We start from the raw sequence: 17,165 nt of genomic DNA on the forward strand, positions 1-17,165 counted from the left end.
TTTATCTGTCAAAAAATGTGTAAGATCTGAACTATGCATAAACAAAATAAAAAAGTAACCCTCAGGTCAGGAATAAAGAGAGACAAAGATTTGAAGTACTGCTTTAAGCTCGAAGTACATCAGTAGTTTCTTTAACATTTACATCTGGAGAAACCTACACATTTAAAGTGTTTTCTTCTCCCTCAATTTGTGCAGTACTAGTATATGACAACCTTGTGGCCCTAAGAGTTTAATTTTTTTGAAGAGGCTTTTATTGTGAAAAACTGAGAAGAGAAAAAACAACCCATGATTTAGCAGAATGGATTATTCAAAACTGAGATTACCTAAAATAGACATATAGAAAAGCTGACACTGATACATAAAATGTGTGGCATACCCCAATATATATAGATATTCAAAATAAGATTTATTATTATTTTTAACAACTCAATCCTTTAAATAAAACTGCCTTGAAATATGACCCTAATAGAATAGTAGATACAGATACAACTATTTTTCACTTGGAAACATTTTTATTTTTAATACATTTTTAAAGAAGCAGCATCAATTTCTTTATTACATGTAATTATCATTTTTAAAGTAACGATAATTTTTTTTTGAGAGAGAGAGAGCATGAGTGGGGAAAAGAGGCAGAAGGAAAGAGAATCTTTTTTAATTTTTTTTAATGTTTATTATTTATTTTTGAGAGAGAGAGAAAGAGTATGAGCAGGGGAGGGGCAGACAGAGAGAGAGAGAGGGAGACACAGAATTTGAAGCAGCTCCAGGCTCCGGGCTGTCTGCAGAGAGCCTGACGCGGGGCTCGAACTAACGAACCGTGAGATCATGACCTGAGCTGAAGTCGGAAGCTTGACCGACTGAGCCACCTAGGCGCCCCCCGAAAGAGAGAGAATCTTAAGCAGGCTCCACACTCAGCAGGGAGCCCAACGTGGGACTTGGTCCCCTGAGATCGTGACTTGAGCTGAAATCAAAAGTTGGGTGCTTAATGGACGGAGCCACCCAGATGGCCCTAAAGTAAAGATACTTTTAAATAACATTCTGTCACTAAACATGAAGCAACGAGGGAAAACATGGCATCTCGTTCTCTCTCCGGTCTCCAATTAACCAAGGCTTTATTCAGTATCCACTATGGGTTCCGCACCCAAAAACAGATTCAGTGAAGGCTTTGTTGTCACTGTTAGACGTTGTACTGTTGTGTGCTATTTTTCCAGAGCTATATGGATGCACATTATTCCAATTAGTTTAATATTTGTCTCACTTGATAGAAACTGGAAGTTCACTCACGAGTGAAAAGAGAGGGGAAAAGGCAAAGTTAAAAAAAAAAAAAGAGAGAGAGGCATCTAACACTGATCAAGCCATGAGTCTAGGCACCTCTGTTGACTTCTGGGGAGAGACCTGAGGTTTGCTAGGTGGGAGAGAAGCAGCAGCCTGGCTGACGGCAGGCGGGGCCCCCGTGGGGTAAATGGCACTTTGTGACCCTGCGCTCCTGGGTGAGGCTGTAGCCCGCCCCGAAGAGCTCCTGCCTCTCACTTTGGTGCTGTTGGCTTTGGTGCTGTTTGCTCCTCTTCTGGCGTCCTGAAGAGCGGATTTCATTTTCCAACTACAGATGTAACCCAGTGATGACTCAGGCCGTATTCTAAATGTATAATAGAGCATATTTCTTGGTATTTCCTGGTCCTTACACTTACTTGAAATCTCGCACACACCCCCTCCCCCCGAAAAACAAAACAAATGGGAGTGCCAGCATTAAATATTTTCGTTTATTATAGCCTCTATTGTTCTTATTGTATCTTGCTTTACACCGGAATTGTGACAAAGGTCAATTAGTTTTAGAGAAAGTGAAGACAGGTAGGAAGGTAGCTTCAACTTTTCCCAAACCTGGCTGGAGGGGAAATTCGCACATCCTTCAAGTTTGTGAAACAGGCGTCGAATCTTTATTAAATGGGCCAGCAGAAGAAGGTCATCCCCATTCAGGTATCGGAGAACTGGAATCTCCTCAGGGTTAGGTAGCTTTTCAGCACAGAGAAAGAGAAGAGAAGCTCAGGGTCCATCTGTGGAAACCGGGAGGCAGGAGGAGGTGTGGGGTGGTACTAATTTGGAGTTGGAATCCCTCGAGTCTCGTTAGCTACACAAGGGGGCCGTGGTGGTGTTATTCTAACCCGGAGGAGGAAGGGGCTGAAATGCCGTGGAGATACGAGAGACCAGAGCAGGCCAGAGCACATAGAATTTGGGTACTTTCAAGGGCTTACAATTTATGCAAGTAATTTATGAGCATATGCTGAGGGGAGCACAAAGATGCCGCAAACACAGCCCCTTCCCCGGGAGATGCCCCGTGGGGAGAGCATGGTCCGTGCTGGACTGGAGCTAGGAAAGGCACTGAGTGGGCAGCCTTCCTCAGAGAAGGTAGCAGCCGAGCTGAGTTTTCAAGAAGGACCCGGATGGCTGAAATTCCTTTCCTTCCAGAACGTGCCCCTCCCACCAGGAGGCCATTCCACATTAATCTCTCCATGACCCCTCCTCACAGCCTTTGGTGATTCAGGCTGATGGTCTCCTTGCAGCTGCAGGTAGGGAAATGGCTCTGTAGGACGGTCTTGCCTGAATGTTTCCAGGGCGTGGATTCAGGGCCGGCCTCAGTGGGTGGGCTAAATACAAGCTGAACTGCTACGTCCTGCAAGCAGAGTGACCACTTACCTGCAAGGGATACAAGAACTCACAGCATTTTCATCCCTCCCTGCATCAGAAGGTAAGGAGGGAGGGAGGGACAGAGGAATATGAGATGGATGAATAACAGGAATGGACCAGCATTTTTGATTTCCCTTCAATCCCAAATTCCGGAAGATGACAGAAAACTTTTTAAGAGAGTAAATTGACAATGGCTATAGGAAATAGGAAAGATTTTTGGGGCGCCTGGGTGGCTCAGTCGTTTAATTGTCCGACCTCAGCTGGGGTCATGATCTTGCGGTTTATGAGTTCGAACCCCACGTCAGGCTCTGTGCTGACGGCTCAGAGCCTGGGGCCTGCTTCGGATTCTGTGTCTCCCTCGCTCGTGTTCTGTCTCTCTCTCTCTCTCTCTCAAAAATAAACAAACATTAAAAAACGTTTTTTTTAAATAAAAAAAAATTTTTAAAAAGGAAATAGAAAAGAATTTGATCAGCAGGAATAATCTTATTGAATTCCTGAAAATCATAAAGCAAACAGGACCATATCCACAGAGAGAGAAATGACCAAATGAAACCACTAACCCAAAACACACACAATCTGAGATCAACATTAATAAAAGTGAGAAGCAGGAGGGGCCCTGAGGTAAATATTAGGATGACCAGTTGGGAGCCAGCCCTCACCTCGCCCTCCACGTTGAACCATGGCGCCCCCAGGCTGGGGCTGGAAGTCTGGCACTGGGGCCAGCCTTCTGCCCCTCTGCAGTACCTTTACTTTCCCACAGTCCCCACAAACTAACTTCAGTAAGCAGAACATGCAGGAAAGCCAGGATCCTCAATTACAAAATGAACACATGGCCAGGAATCACCAAATATCTGAGGAAAATTGAGGCCGTGAAAGAGAGGACAGATTTACTTATAAGGGATACTAATACTCAAGGAGACAGCATTCGTAGCCAGAGGGAGGCTTTGGAATATATGTGGTTAATATTTTCTGAGGACTTTGAGAGAATGGTTGTCAAAGAGAAGAAATAACTAGAAGACTTAGAAATTAATTCTATGCACATAGAAAAAAAAAGTTGTGTTAACAATTTTAGAGTGACCATTAAAATACAATGTATTAAAAGATTGAGTCTAATAGGCTGAGGAAAACAACGAAATCCAGTTATATACTGTTTGCAAGAGACGCGTCTAAAACTGTATAAAAACACTGAAAATCAAAGAATGAAAAAAAAATGTACCAAGCAAATGCTAACTAAAAAGAAAGCAGGTGTAGCAATTTAACACCATGTAGAATAGCATTTAAGGCAAAGGTCGCCAGGAGGGAAATTGGGAATAACACCTATTGATAATGTTACAGTTTTGTTGTTGTTGTTGTCAAAAAGAAAAACCTTCACTGATAACACTAACTCACATAATGGGCACAGCTGAAGAGCGAATAAGCGAGGAAAACCCCAGGAAGATGGTCAGCATCTGTAATTTCCTAACCTATATTTCTAAAGACACAGAAAGCAAAACCTGATAGGAATAGTGGGAGAAAGGAACAAGTTCGCAATCATCTTTCATAGTTTGCTCAGAAGTAAGCCAATAATTGGGGCGCCTGGGTGGCGCAGTCGGTTGAGCGTCCGACTTCAGCCAGGTCACGATCTCGCGGTCCGGGAGTTCGAGCCCCGCGTCGGGCTCTGGGCTGATGGCTCAGAGCCTGGAGCCTGTTTCCGATTCTGTGTCTCCCTCTCTCTCTGCCCCTCCCCCGTTCATGCTCTGTCTCTCTCTGTCCCAAAAATAGATAGACGTTGGAAAAAAAAAAAATTAAAAAAGAAGTAAGCCAATAATATAAAAAGAAAAGGATAGAGAAGTGTCAGTGGGACCAGTAGACATACACAAGCTTGTGACAACAGTGCACTTTTTTGGGGGGTCGAATATACATGGAACAGTCACAAAAATTCTGGACTCGGCCACCAATAAAAATGATAAATACATTTCAAACAGCAGGGAAAACAGTGCAAGCCATATTCCTTGATCATGTAGAAATGAACAAGAGAAGGATGGCAAATTGTAAAAATCTATTTGAAAATGCAATTAACTACGGAGTTGAAGAAACCAAAGTAGGACAAACTATTTAGAAGGGAAAGAAAACCAGAGGACTCCATATGGCCAGACAGGCACAGAGAGGGCCGGGTGGGGGTGGGGAGGAGGCGCTACTAGTTTAGACTGGGTGCTGGAGAGAGGACTCTGAACAGAAACCTGAAAGAAGTGGCGCAGCAGCTGTGTGCTAAGTAGGGGAGGGGTGTTTTAGGTTGAGGGAAGAGCAGGTGCAAAAGCCCTGTGGCAGGGATATGCTGGGTGTTGTTGAGGAACAGTGAGAAGGCCAGCGTGGCTGGAGCACGCCGAGGGAGGAGAGAGCAGAACAGAGGGAACATTAAGGAAGTCCAGAGCCTGTACAGGATTGCAGGTCTCTTCTAGGACCTTGGCTTTTACTCTGAGTAGGATTAGAAGCCGCTGGATAGTTGGGAGCCTGAACAGCTGACTGCGGTGGCCGGACTGATGGCAAGTGGCAGGGATAGTGCTGAGCACTTCGTAGATCCTCAGTCCCTGTTGGCTGGATCTGAAGTCTCCCTTCTGTTTGGTGTGTATGAGATAGGCCTGCCTGTACTGAATATGGAGGTCCTATTTCCACTTACTGAGAAGTGTTGAATTTTTAGAGGTTGACAACACCTTTGAGGTCTGGAGCAATCTCTTCCTTTAATCATTGATGAAATGAAAGGTCTCAGAGGTGAAGGGGCGTGTTTGGAGCCGCACACTAGATATGCTACATAGATCTCTCTTTTTTTAAATACATACTTTTGAATGTTTCTTTTTGGGAGGGAGCGAGAGCCTGGGAGCACGCACCAGTGGGAGAGGGGCAGAGAGACAGAGGGAGAAGGAAGATCCCAAGCAGGGTCTGCACTGATGCAGGGCTCAAACCCACAAACTGCAAGATCATGACCTGAGCTGAAGTCGGATACTTACCCGACTGAGCCACCCAGTGTCCCCCATAGATCTCTCTTTATATCTATCTACATTTCAACTTTATTGAGGTATAATTGACTAACAGAGAGAGCTATCATTTACTGAGTACTTTGTCGGTGCCAAGCACCACACCAAGTACTTTGCATTCCCTTTGAATCTTCACAGCCATCTATTTGGTGGGAAGCATTATCCATATCTAATAGAGAAGGGCCGTGAAGTTCAAGTTCACCCACTAAGCTAAGCGGCAAGGTTGAGGTATGAAACTACATCCCCGTAACCCGAAGACCAGGATATTAACTGTTGCCAGTCGCTGAGCATGTCCTCTGAGCCGTGCCCTGGGTGGGATAGAGGAATCAGTAAGGCAGAGATTTTGTGCTTCCGGAGCTCACCATCCAGTAGGAAAGGCAGCCATAAGGGCAGGTAAGGCAGCATGGTTCAGTGAGCATAGGGACCAAGGGCAGTACGTGCACGACCCAGAGAAGGCCGTGATTGGGCAAAGGACTAGGAGGTCTGGGAAGTGTCTCCAAGGAGATGGCACATATGTGTGGTCTTGCACATGGTGAGAACCCAGGTCTCCTGACTCAGTCCAGGGCTTTCTACTATAGCACAGTGGAGAAACAAACACGGTACAAAACCCTAAAACCAAACCCCCAAAGCAACACTACTTGGTCTCAGAGTAAACACAGTAAATGTTAGTTGGATCTAAGTGTGAACTAAAAGGAATTTCTGAAGAACAAACAATAAGGCTGCCTCATTTCCACCTGAAATTTTCACTATGTGTTTTTTTTCATTGAATTCCAAAACTCTTAATAGGCCGTAGATTACACGCAAGTATAATCTGAGTAATAACACCGACAAAAGCCATTTACTCTTATTATTCTAAGTGCTTTGAACTGTTTTCAAAAATGTACCTACCTTCACTTTGGTCCCGACACTGATTCTTGCCTGTTGGCCCATTGCCAGAAAGGCGATTGAAATCTTGTCTTGTTCTAAGATGCGAACTCCAATGTAATGATTCAAAGCCAGAAAGACAGGTTTAAATGACACAAAGGGTGAGGTAGGGGCAGAACTGGACCAATTCCAAGCCCTTACTCTGTTGCCAGCTTGATCTGAATATTGACCTCCCAAGATATTGATGTATACCCTGGGCAGAAAGGAAATTAAAAATTATAAACGTAACGTTATGATCCAACCTTGAAATTAGCCCTGTCATTTGCTGGCCAAGGGGAGCTACAGTTCATGCTAGCCAGTAGCATATGGAGAGTGCAAAACCGCAGGTAACCTTTGGCATGGTGATACCGCCACTGAATTTTATGCTAATTTGAAGTAGTGGGTCCAGACTGGGTCCAAAAGGCAGAACCAGGATGGTAAAGGGGTCTGGAAAACTATGCGCTGGGAAGAATGAAGGGGAAGCAGGAAAGGATTAGTCTGGACGAGCAGACATACAGGACACCAGGCGATCCCTGAAAGAGGGGAGAAAAACAGTGCTTGGATTTTCTCCAGGACGAAATGCAGAGCAGCGGGGGAAGGCCTAGTTGGCCTCAGTACAGGATGGGTGTGTTTTCGTAGCACCCAGCACCTGGGAGCCCGGAGTCCTTCCAGGAGGGCTCTCATCAGGGCCGGGTGTGGGTAGGAGTGGCTCAGGGAACATCTCTGAGATGGCTCAGAGCGCAGCTGAAAACCCCTGTGATGGAGCACAAGGTGGAAGTTAGACTAATGGGGCCTCTCCAGTCTCTCAGCATAGCCAACACTACATTTTACGTCATTACATACATATCAAGCCTGACCAAGTGTGCGATCTGGTGGCACTAATGACTGCCCTTCTACCTCATGCCCTCTCACCTTCTCCCAACTTGGATCACCACCCCTTTCTTGAGCTCTGGGTATTTAGAGAGTTGGCTGAATTTGATAACAAATTATTATTTTTTTAACTAGACGAGTTGGCCATGACGGCCCCTAGAGTAAGATAACTAACACCTTCTTTCCCCACTATTGATTAGTGGTAGTGATCTAATAACAAAAGTGCAAATGAGAAATTGAGGTAATTATCTTACTGTATCTGGGAGGAGGAAGGCTTGGTTTCATCTCGAAATGGGGATGAAAATAATATTTGGCTAAAATTATGTACATAGATTGTTCATTTGATAAATATTCTGTGAGTGCAGACACATGCTGGTAGTGGTAAGGATTCAGAATGTGGCTTCAAAGAACACCCTTCTAGGGGCACCTGGGCGGCTCAGTCAGTTAAACGTCCAACTTCCGCTCAGGTCATGATCTCATAGTTCATGAGTTCGAGCCCCACGTCAGGCTCTGTGCTGACAGCTCAGGGCCTGGAGCCTGCTTCAGATTCTGTCTCCCTCTCTTTCTACCCCACCCCTGCTTGTGCTCTCCCTCTCTCTCTTTCTCTGGCTCTCAAAAATGAATAAATGTTAAAAAAAAAATTAAAAAACATAAAGCAAAGAACATCAGTCCAGCAGGGGGATGGGCTTGCTGCACAAGAGGCAGCTAGAAGGGGTCTGTGAGAGGATGTGGAAGTTCCATCAGAGCACCAGGAATTGAGCTGCTGGATCAGGGGACTTCACAGACAAGGGAAAAGTCCTAGAAACCAATGAATATTTGGTGACAATACAGTACCTCACCAAACGTAATAAAGCATCGCTTTATTAAACCCGGAAGGATGAGTAGAAGTTCTCCAGTAATACAAATAGGGATAATGGACTGAGTGCTGCTTTGGACTTAAAAAACACAGGGGCACCTGGGTGGCTCAGTCGGTTGAGCGTCCGACTTCGGCTCAGGTCATGATCTCACAGCTCGTGAGTTTGAGCCCCGCGTCGGGCTCTGTGCTGACAGCTCAGAGCCTGGAGCCTGTTTCAGATTCTGTGTCTCCCTCTCTTTCTGCCCCTAACCCACTCGCGTTCTGTCTCTGTCAAAAATAAATAAACATTAAAAAAAAGAATTAAAAAAAAAACCCACAAATGTCCTAAGTTTTTCAAATACTGGCAGAATGTCCTAATTTTGTCAATTACTGACAGAATTTCTCAAGATGAGATTGCTAGTCCTGTAAATAATTTAAAGGGGGGGAGAATATCTCTTTCTGAAAACTCAAAGAGTTTGAACTGCATTTGAAGGTCAGCCCGGGTGGCTCAGTCGGTTAAGCATCTGACATCAGCTCAGGTCATATTCTCCCAGTTTGTGGGTTTAAGCCCCATATTGGGCTCTGTGCTGACAGCTCAGAGCCTGGATCCTGCTTGGGATTCTGTGTCTCCCTCTGTGCCCCTCCCCTGCTCGTACGCTATCTCTCCCTCACAAATAAATAAATATTAAAAAAATAAAAATAAATGAAATTAAGACCCAAATTTAATTTTTTCAGGTTGAATGAAATAATGTGAAGTCATAGAGTATATAAGTTAGTAGGTCAAAATTGGATCAGGATCTTAATTTCTTTAGAGATTTTGTTTGTATGTTATTGTTGGTTGTGGCTATAGGAATATAGGAACAGTTACAAATATATCTCAAATTATAATAACACACACACACACACAAACACAAACTATAACAACACAGTGTAGCAGCTATCCATTGTAAATTATTTCCATAGATGAGTCAGTATAACATTATCAGGGCACAGGCTCTAGGAAGATCACTAGATTCATATCCCAAATCCTTAGGGTGACCATATAGTTTATTGAGAGTTTTTTTCTAATATTGAAATCATATAGTTCATGTTTCTTGCTGTTTATAGAAAGAATATGATGAGCTTTGTTTTACATAGTTGCCTGGGATTTTTCCACTGGGAAGCAAATGGAATGACATAAATAAAAAATTTCTCTGAGTTGAACATTACTGCCAAAGACTAACTTAAATAAATCTTAAAGCCATTCTTATCATTTCAAAGGAAAAAGAAAGCTTCTAGTTATAAGATGAATAAGTTCTAGGGATTTAATGTACCACATAGAGATTATAGCTAGTAATACTGTATATATACTTGAAAGTTGCTAAGAGGCGTATCTTAAATGTTCTCAACACAAAAAAGAAATGGTAATTATGTGATGTGATGGAGATGTTAGATAATGCAATGGGATAATCATTTTGAAATATATCAAGTATATCAAATCAACACACTTTATGCCTTTAATTTACACAATGTTGAATGTCAATTATATCTCAATAGAGTTGGAAAAAATAAAAGAAAAAATAAAATTTCACAACACCCCCACCGCCCCCCTCCCCCCCCCCCCCCCCCCCCCCCCCCCCCGCCAAATGGCAGCAAGAGAAACTTAGAAGCCTACCAGACATTTCCATTGGGATGATAGCAGGAAATTCTGCCAGAAGAATCTAGCAATGCTAAAATTGCAGGGTCAGTGGGCGTGTCTTCTTGGACTATACAAGTGAAGCCATTTATTTTGTTGGGTACTCGGATGATGGCTAGGTTTCCAGATGGGTAGCTGAGATTAGATAAGGTTATTTGAGTTGTTCTAATGGTCCTTGACTATTCTGGGTATAAATTTATGAGAGAGCCCTTTGAAACCATCCTAGAATGGGAGTTACTGTTATTACACAAAGGATTTTATGCTTTTTATGGGATCAAAGTATATTTACAAGACACAAAAATCCTCAACAAAATACTGGTAAATGGAATCCAGTGACATATAAAAAGGATTATATAGTATTAGATAAAGAGGAATTTATCCCAGGAATGCAAGGTTGGCTTAACATCTAAAAATCCATCAATGAAATATACTATATTGATAGAATAAAAAGAAAAAAAAATCATCTCAGTATACACAGAAAGAGCATTTGAGGGGCACCTGGGTGGCTCAGTCAGTTAAGCGTCCGACTTCAGCTCATGTCATGATCTCACAGTTGGTGGGTTCGAGCCCTGCGTCGGGCTCTATGCTGACAGCTCAGAGCCTGGAGCCTGTTTCAGATTCTGTGTCTCCCTCTCTCCCTGCCCCTCCCCTGTTCATGCTCTGTCTCTGTCTCAAGAATAAATAAACATTAAAGAAAAATTTTTTTAAAGAAAAAAAAAGAAAAAGCATTTGACAAAAACTTACATCTTTTCATGATAACAACTCAGTGAACTAGGAATGAAAGGGAGACTCCTCAATCTAATAGAATGTCTAACAAAAACCCACAGCTAACATCATACTTAATGGTGAAAGACTGATTTCCCGCTAAGATCAGTGACTAAACAAAAATGTCCATTCTCCCCACTTCTACTCAACATTACACTAAACGTTCTAACCAGGGAAATTTTATGCAAGAAAAAGAAATGAATGGCATCCAGATTGCAAATGAAAGATGTAAAACTTTGTTTGCAGATGACATGCTCTTGTATTTAGAAAATCCGAAGGAATCCACAAAACAATATATTAGAACAAACAAGTTCAGCAGGGTTGTAGGCTACAAGACCAACATATAAAAATAAATTGTATTTCTATATACTAGCAGTGAATTGTATTTCTATATACTAGCAGCACTGAAAGTGTAATTAAGAAAATAATTCCATTTACAATAGCATCAAAAAGAATAAAGTCTACTGAGGATAATTTACCGTTAATACTCAGTCCTATCTAAGCTGATCAGAAGCCCAGAGGTGAAGTAAACACAAGATTGACTCTGAATCATTTTGAAAAGCAGCCATGGCCTTCAAGAATTAAAGCCAGGGAATTAACTGATAATAATAATAAAAGAAGGGGAGATTTATTTAAAATGTACTGTATTTATTTAAATGTATTTATTTAAAACAAAACTTACACTCTTTCTCATAGGGCCTACAGACTAAAACTTCATTATAATTCCTATGACATGAAAGTTATTTTTCTGGTTGATTATTGGGATTTGACTAGACTTTTAGGAAACTATGACTAAACATGACTTTCTCCTAAAAATTGGGGCCTTTAGTCACCAAAAAGCCCACCTCATTTTATAGTTTTGTTTGTTTTTTACTTTCCTAAAAGTATTAAATGGCCTTTATGTCAGAATAGCAAATGGCTTGGCCATCAGGCAGAAGTTCAAGTGATGAATCACTTAGCGTTTCATAAAACAGATACTGAATTTTTGTACTAAAAAATAATGTGCTGCTCACAGATGTGTAAATCGGTACATATTTTCTGGGGGGAGAAAGTCTACCAAAGTTTTAAAATGCCTGTAATTTCTTTTTTTAATAATTTATTCAGATTTCTTTAGGTTTTGTGTGTGTGTGTGTATGTGTTTAAGTAACCACTACCCCCAAAGTGGGGTTTGAACTCGCATCCCTGAGATACAGAGTCAAATGCTCTACTGACTGGGCCAGCCAGGCACCCCAAATATCTGTAATTTCTTACCCAGAATTTCTACCCCTAGGCATCTAGGCATTTAATTCAAGGAAATAAGTGATAAGTACGCAAAGAAGTCTGCACAAAGCTGTACATTTAGCTGTTGTATATAGTAGCAAAAAAAAAAAAAAAAAAAGTGAAACAACCTTTGTGGTTAGGTTAAATGAATTGTAATACATCCCCATTATTAACTACCTTATGGTTATAAAAATGGCAGTGTATCTCTATATTTATTGCATATTATATACTCATAACATTATTACATATTATGCAGAAAGGGAAAGTTATAAAATATGAATAGCTAGTTGAAGAATTGATTTTTAAAGAATTATATAGGGGCACCTGGGTGGCTCAGTCAATTGAGTGTCCAGCTTTGGCTCAGGTCATAATCTCACAGTTTGTGGGTTCAAGCCCCACATTGGGCTCTGTGCTGACAGCTCAGAGCCTGGAGCCTGCTTCAGATTCTGTGTCTCCCTCTCTTTCTGCCCCTCCCCTGCTTGTGCACACACTCTATCTCTCAAAAATAAATAAATAAAAATGAAAAAAATATATATATGCTCATAGAAAGAAATAGGAAAGTTATATAAGATGTTAATAGCTTTTCATTGGGTGGTGGGATTTGGGGTATAACTTTTTTTTTCTTTATAGCTTTCTATATATTTTTTTCTATATCATTTTTGTAAAGAAATAAAACTAATAAAAATAACTTGTTGAAAGGATACAATATTTGTGTTGTTCCATCTGGAAATGAAGTCAGAAACTTGCTCCCATGTTTGTAGTGCTTCTCTAAGAGCTCATTCCTCATGATCTGACCACGAAAAATGAAAGGACCCTTAACCATTAATTGTTCCAGATATAACACATCAATTATGATAGTAACAAGCATCCTTTGCTTGCTAGACAGTGATACAAAGTATTTCTTAATTAAAATTTTTGGGGGACACCTGGGTGGCTCAGCTGGGTAAGCGTCTGACTTCGGCTCAGGTCATGATCTTGTGATTCATGGGTTTGAGCCCTGTGTCAGTCTCTGTGCTGACAGCTCAGAGCCTGGAGCCTGCTTCAGAGTCTGTATCTCCCTCTCTATGCCCCTTCCCCACTCACACTCTGTCTCTCTCCCTCAAAAATAAAATAAACATTAAAAAAATTTTTTTAAATAAATAAATTTTTGGCCCTGCAACAGTGACCGGGAATAATCCTTAGGAATCATTAAAGAGTATTCCTAACCCCTGCAGATAACTTGATAAAAGTTTTCAGGCAGGGATCTGACATTACATATCTGTTTGAATTTTTTTTTTTTTAATTTTTACCTTATTCACATCTTACTGTAAAAACAAAACGGGAGACTACAAACCAGCTCTAGCCCAATGGAAAGATTCAATATACTGATTGTAGTAGTGGTTACATAACTGCCAAAATTCATAGAGCTGTACATCCGAAAAAGGTGAATCTTACTGTATATAAATTATACTTCAACAGACTGCAGTTGCATTGGATGGATAAATCAATTTGGGAAGGATGTCATCTTTAAAATATTTAATCTTTCAATCCATAAATATTAGGTCAAATTTATTACATGGATTGTTCAAATATTCTATTGTATTACTACTTTTTTAATCTAATAACCCTTGCAATTTTTGAGACAGATAGGCTAAAATATCCCACTATAATTATGGATTTAAAGGTTTTTCCTCTTGTGAAATTTTGCTTTACATATTTTGAGCCTATCTTAAACTGGGAAAAATATTTTGTAATGTTGTATCTTCCTGGTGGATTAAAACTTTTATCATTATGAAGTAATCTTTATCTCTAGTAATACTCTTTAATATTTTCATGATATATCATTTTTATTTATAATCTTCTTGTATCCTTATATTTTAGATGTGTCTCTTATAAACCATCTAGTTGGAATTTTTTCCCTAAAAAAAGAACTAATCTGACATTCTTTGTCTATTAACTGGAATATTTAGCCTATTTACATATAATTACTAACATTCCTTGATATTTTCTGTATGTTCCCTGTTATGTTTTTTTTTCCTTTATGCAATTTTGTCTTTTGGAGGGGGGTAATTAAAATATATAATCCTATTTTCTGTTCTGTCTCTACGCATTTGGAACTTATACTCTCTGCTTCTGTTATTTTTTCTGGCTACTCTAGAAATTTCAGCAAGCAAACTTAATTTATCAAGGTCTGAAGTTAAGGTTTAATATTTGCCCTTCTCCCAAACCAAGGGCTTTATAGTACCATAATTACATTTAACCTATTTCCCATCATGTACTATTTTTAAATGTATTTTTATTCTTTTCTGTTTTTTGAAGTGCCACAAGCTATTATTATTGTTGTTTTATTAGCCAACTTTTAGTTTTATCCATAAAAACTATGTACCACTTTCTTTTCATCCTTCTTGAATCTCAGACCATCTAGTGACACAAAGTACATTCTTTAGAATTTCCTTTAATGAAGGGCTAAGAGTGACAAATTATCTTTGACTTTACCAGACAGTGTTTTGGGGGGCCATATTTTCTTGAAAAATATGTTAGCTGGTTATCAACTTCTGGATTGACCACTATTTTCTTTAAGACATTCCACTGTCTTCTGACTTCCAGTGTTGCTGTTGGGAGGTTATCTGACAGTTTCTCTATTTTTTTTTTTAATGTTTTATTATTTTTGAGACAGAGAGGGAGACAGAGTGTGAGCGGTGGGGCAGAGAGAGAGGGAGACACAGACTCTGAAGCAGGCTCCAGGCTCGGAGCTGTCAGCATAAAGCCTGACACAGGGCTCGAACCCATGAACCATGAGATCATGACTTGAGCCAAAGTGGGATGCTTAACCAACTGAGCCACGCAGGCAGCCCTCTAACTCTTTTCCTTTAAATATAAACAGAATTTCTTTTTCTATGCTGCTTTTAAGGTTTTTTTTCCTTTGGTGTTTTCCAGTTTGTTCATGTTGAAATATTAACAATGATTTTGGGAAAGTGCTTGAGGTTTTGGTGATATTTCTCCCCTTCTTTTTTAGTTTTTAAGCGTTCCAAACATTTTTTAATGTACAACAATCACATTTTAAAATAAAAAGGCTTTAGCCAAAATAGACTACCATAAAACATGTAAAAACATTGTTTTAAAGTCTAGTAGAAGCTAAAAAGCCACATCTGTACCATTTCTTCTTGACAAAGAGTTAAATGTGTCATGTAGCCAACCTGTTGTATTCATTATGACAGCTTTTACAACTTCAGGTAAAACTGATTTTAAAGAATAGCAAGTAAAAAAAAAAAAAAAAAAAAAAGGCAAGATAATTACCTTTCCACATGCTATTCTAGCATCACAACAAACAATGGATATGTTTCTGTTTTCTAGTTGGAAATCAAGTAGTCTGTCATCAAATAGCTCTTTTTCTGGAATATCCACGGAAAGTTGGTAAGAAATTGTTTTTAAGTGCTTTGGCTCTAATGGGAAAAGAATCACATATTTGTTTTAAATTTTCCAAAACCTCTCTTCTAAAATGAAATTGCAAACCTTATTACAAATGTATTGATTCATCAGACTTCTTTTAATGGCAGAAAAATGAGGCTTTCATTAAATTAAAGTGAGTGTGTTCTTTTGTTAAAAAATAAAGACATTCCCTTGTTAAGCAAAGAATGATGATTTTCATTAAGTGGAATTTTCTGGCTTTGTGTTTAGTAGGAAACACTTGAATATTAAGGAACTTTGTACCAGGGATTTAGTTTAAACCAAAACAAATGTCCGTCTTTCCTAAGTATCTTTTTTTTAAATTTTTTTTTGTTTGTTTTTCAGTTTATTTATTTTGAGAGAGTGCATGGAAGGGGCAGAGAGAGAGAAAGAGAGAGAGAGAGAATCCCAAGCAGGCTCTGCACTGTCAGTTGGAGCCCGATGCAGGGCTCAAACTCACGAACCATGAGATCATGGCCTGAGCTGGAATCAAGAGTCAGCCACTTAACCTACTGAGTCACCCAGGCGCCCCTCTAAGTACTTTTCAATAGCTCTGAGTGGTAGAGGAGGAGCCTGTGCTCAGAAAGATTAAATACTTTGCCCCAAATCGGACAGCCTATAAGGAGAAAAGCAAGTACATAAATCAAGAACTTGATTCTAAAAATCAGTGCTCTTTCCATTTCACCCACACTATAGCCATACTGGTCCACATATGAAGAAACAATTGTGATTTATTTTTGACGGATTTTTCCATATCCCAGCTTGAAAACAGAAGGGAATGTGTGCTTAATAAACCAAGAGACAATGAATTCAGTAAGCTCTTTTCGGCTATCTGTAAAGTGTTCTGTAGATGTTGCTAATTTATTTCAGTCAATAACAATAGTAAGCTGAAGACTAAAAACTTCGAAAGCCAGAAAGCTGAAACACCAGCCTTTCTGAGCCATTTTAACTGCTACATTGACTGAAATGAACATTTTAAATATATTTTTTAAAATACCAATTGTAGCTTTTGGTCAAACATCTGAGCTTTCTGATGAACAACTGACCCATAACACCAGCATTGAGGAACTCACCGTCTTCAGATAAATTAGTCTGTTCATTTGTCATTAGTGCAAATTGTCTGGCCATTTGTCGCTCCTGTTTTCTACAAAATTAAAAAATATGCTGTATAAATCCAAAATGTGTTTGAAGCTTAAAACAGAATTTTAGTACAAATTTTAACTGTTTACATACTATCCATTATTATTTTTATCTATTATTACTTGTGAATCCAGGCATTTAATCCATACATATAAGTTTCTACTCTCTTCAGGCAACAAATTCAACAAATTTCTCCAATATGGGAATTCCAAATTGCCCTGAGAATTTGCAATTGGTAAATTTCTTTTTTTATATATATATATTTTTAATGTTTGAGACAGAGAGAGACAGAACATGAACAGGGGAGGGTCAGAGAGAGAGGGAGACACAGAATCTGAAACAGGCTCCAGGCTCTGAGCTGTCAGCACAGAGCCCGACGCGGGGCTCAAACTCATGAACCATGAGATCATGACCCGAGTCGAAGTCAGACGCTTAACTGACTGAGCCACCCAGGTGCCCCACAATTGGTAAATTTCTACTTTATTTTATTTTTATTTTTAAAAAATGCTTATTTATTTTCAGAGAGAGAGAAAGCACGAGCAGGGAAGGGGCAGAGAGAGGGAGGGAGGAAGAGAATCCTAAGCAGGCTCAATGCTCAGCA

The 17,165-nt window shown here is 40.0% G+C and overlaps 1 protein-coding gene across 1 annotated transcript in view; it reads right to left on the reverse strand.

Annotated features, from left to right (window-relative positions):
* Positions 1-1,732: 1,732 nt before the first annotated feature.
* ERICH6 (glutamate rich 6) overlaps positions 1,733-17,165 on the reverse strand; it is a 29,376-nt gene continuing 13,943 nt past the window's right edge. The window contains exons 10-15 of the mRNA XM_032594581.1: positions 16,498-16,568; positions 15,275-15,420; positions 12,703-12,788; positions 9,953-10,108; positions 6,579-6,807; positions 1,733-2,007 (exon numbers count right to left, since the gene is read on the reverse strand). Coding sequence (XP_032450472.1) covers positions 1,744-2,007; positions 6,579-6,807; positions 9,953-10,108; positions 12,703-12,788; positions 15,275-15,420; positions 16,498-16,568 — 952 coding nt within the window. The 3' untranslated portion in view covers positions 1,733-1,743. The remainder of the gene's footprint in view (positions 2,008-6,578; positions 6,808-9,952; positions 10,109-12,702; positions 12,789-15,274; positions 15,421-16,497; positions 16,569-17,165) is intronic.

This window comes from Lynx canadensis, chromosome C2 (assembly GCF_007474595.2).
Source record: "Lynx canadensis isolate LIC74 chromosome C2, mLynCan4.pri.v2, whole genome shotgun sequence".
Classification (NCBI taxonomy): domain Eukaryota; kingdom Metazoa; phylum Chordata; class Mammalia; order Carnivora; family Felidae; genus Lynx; species Lynx canadensis.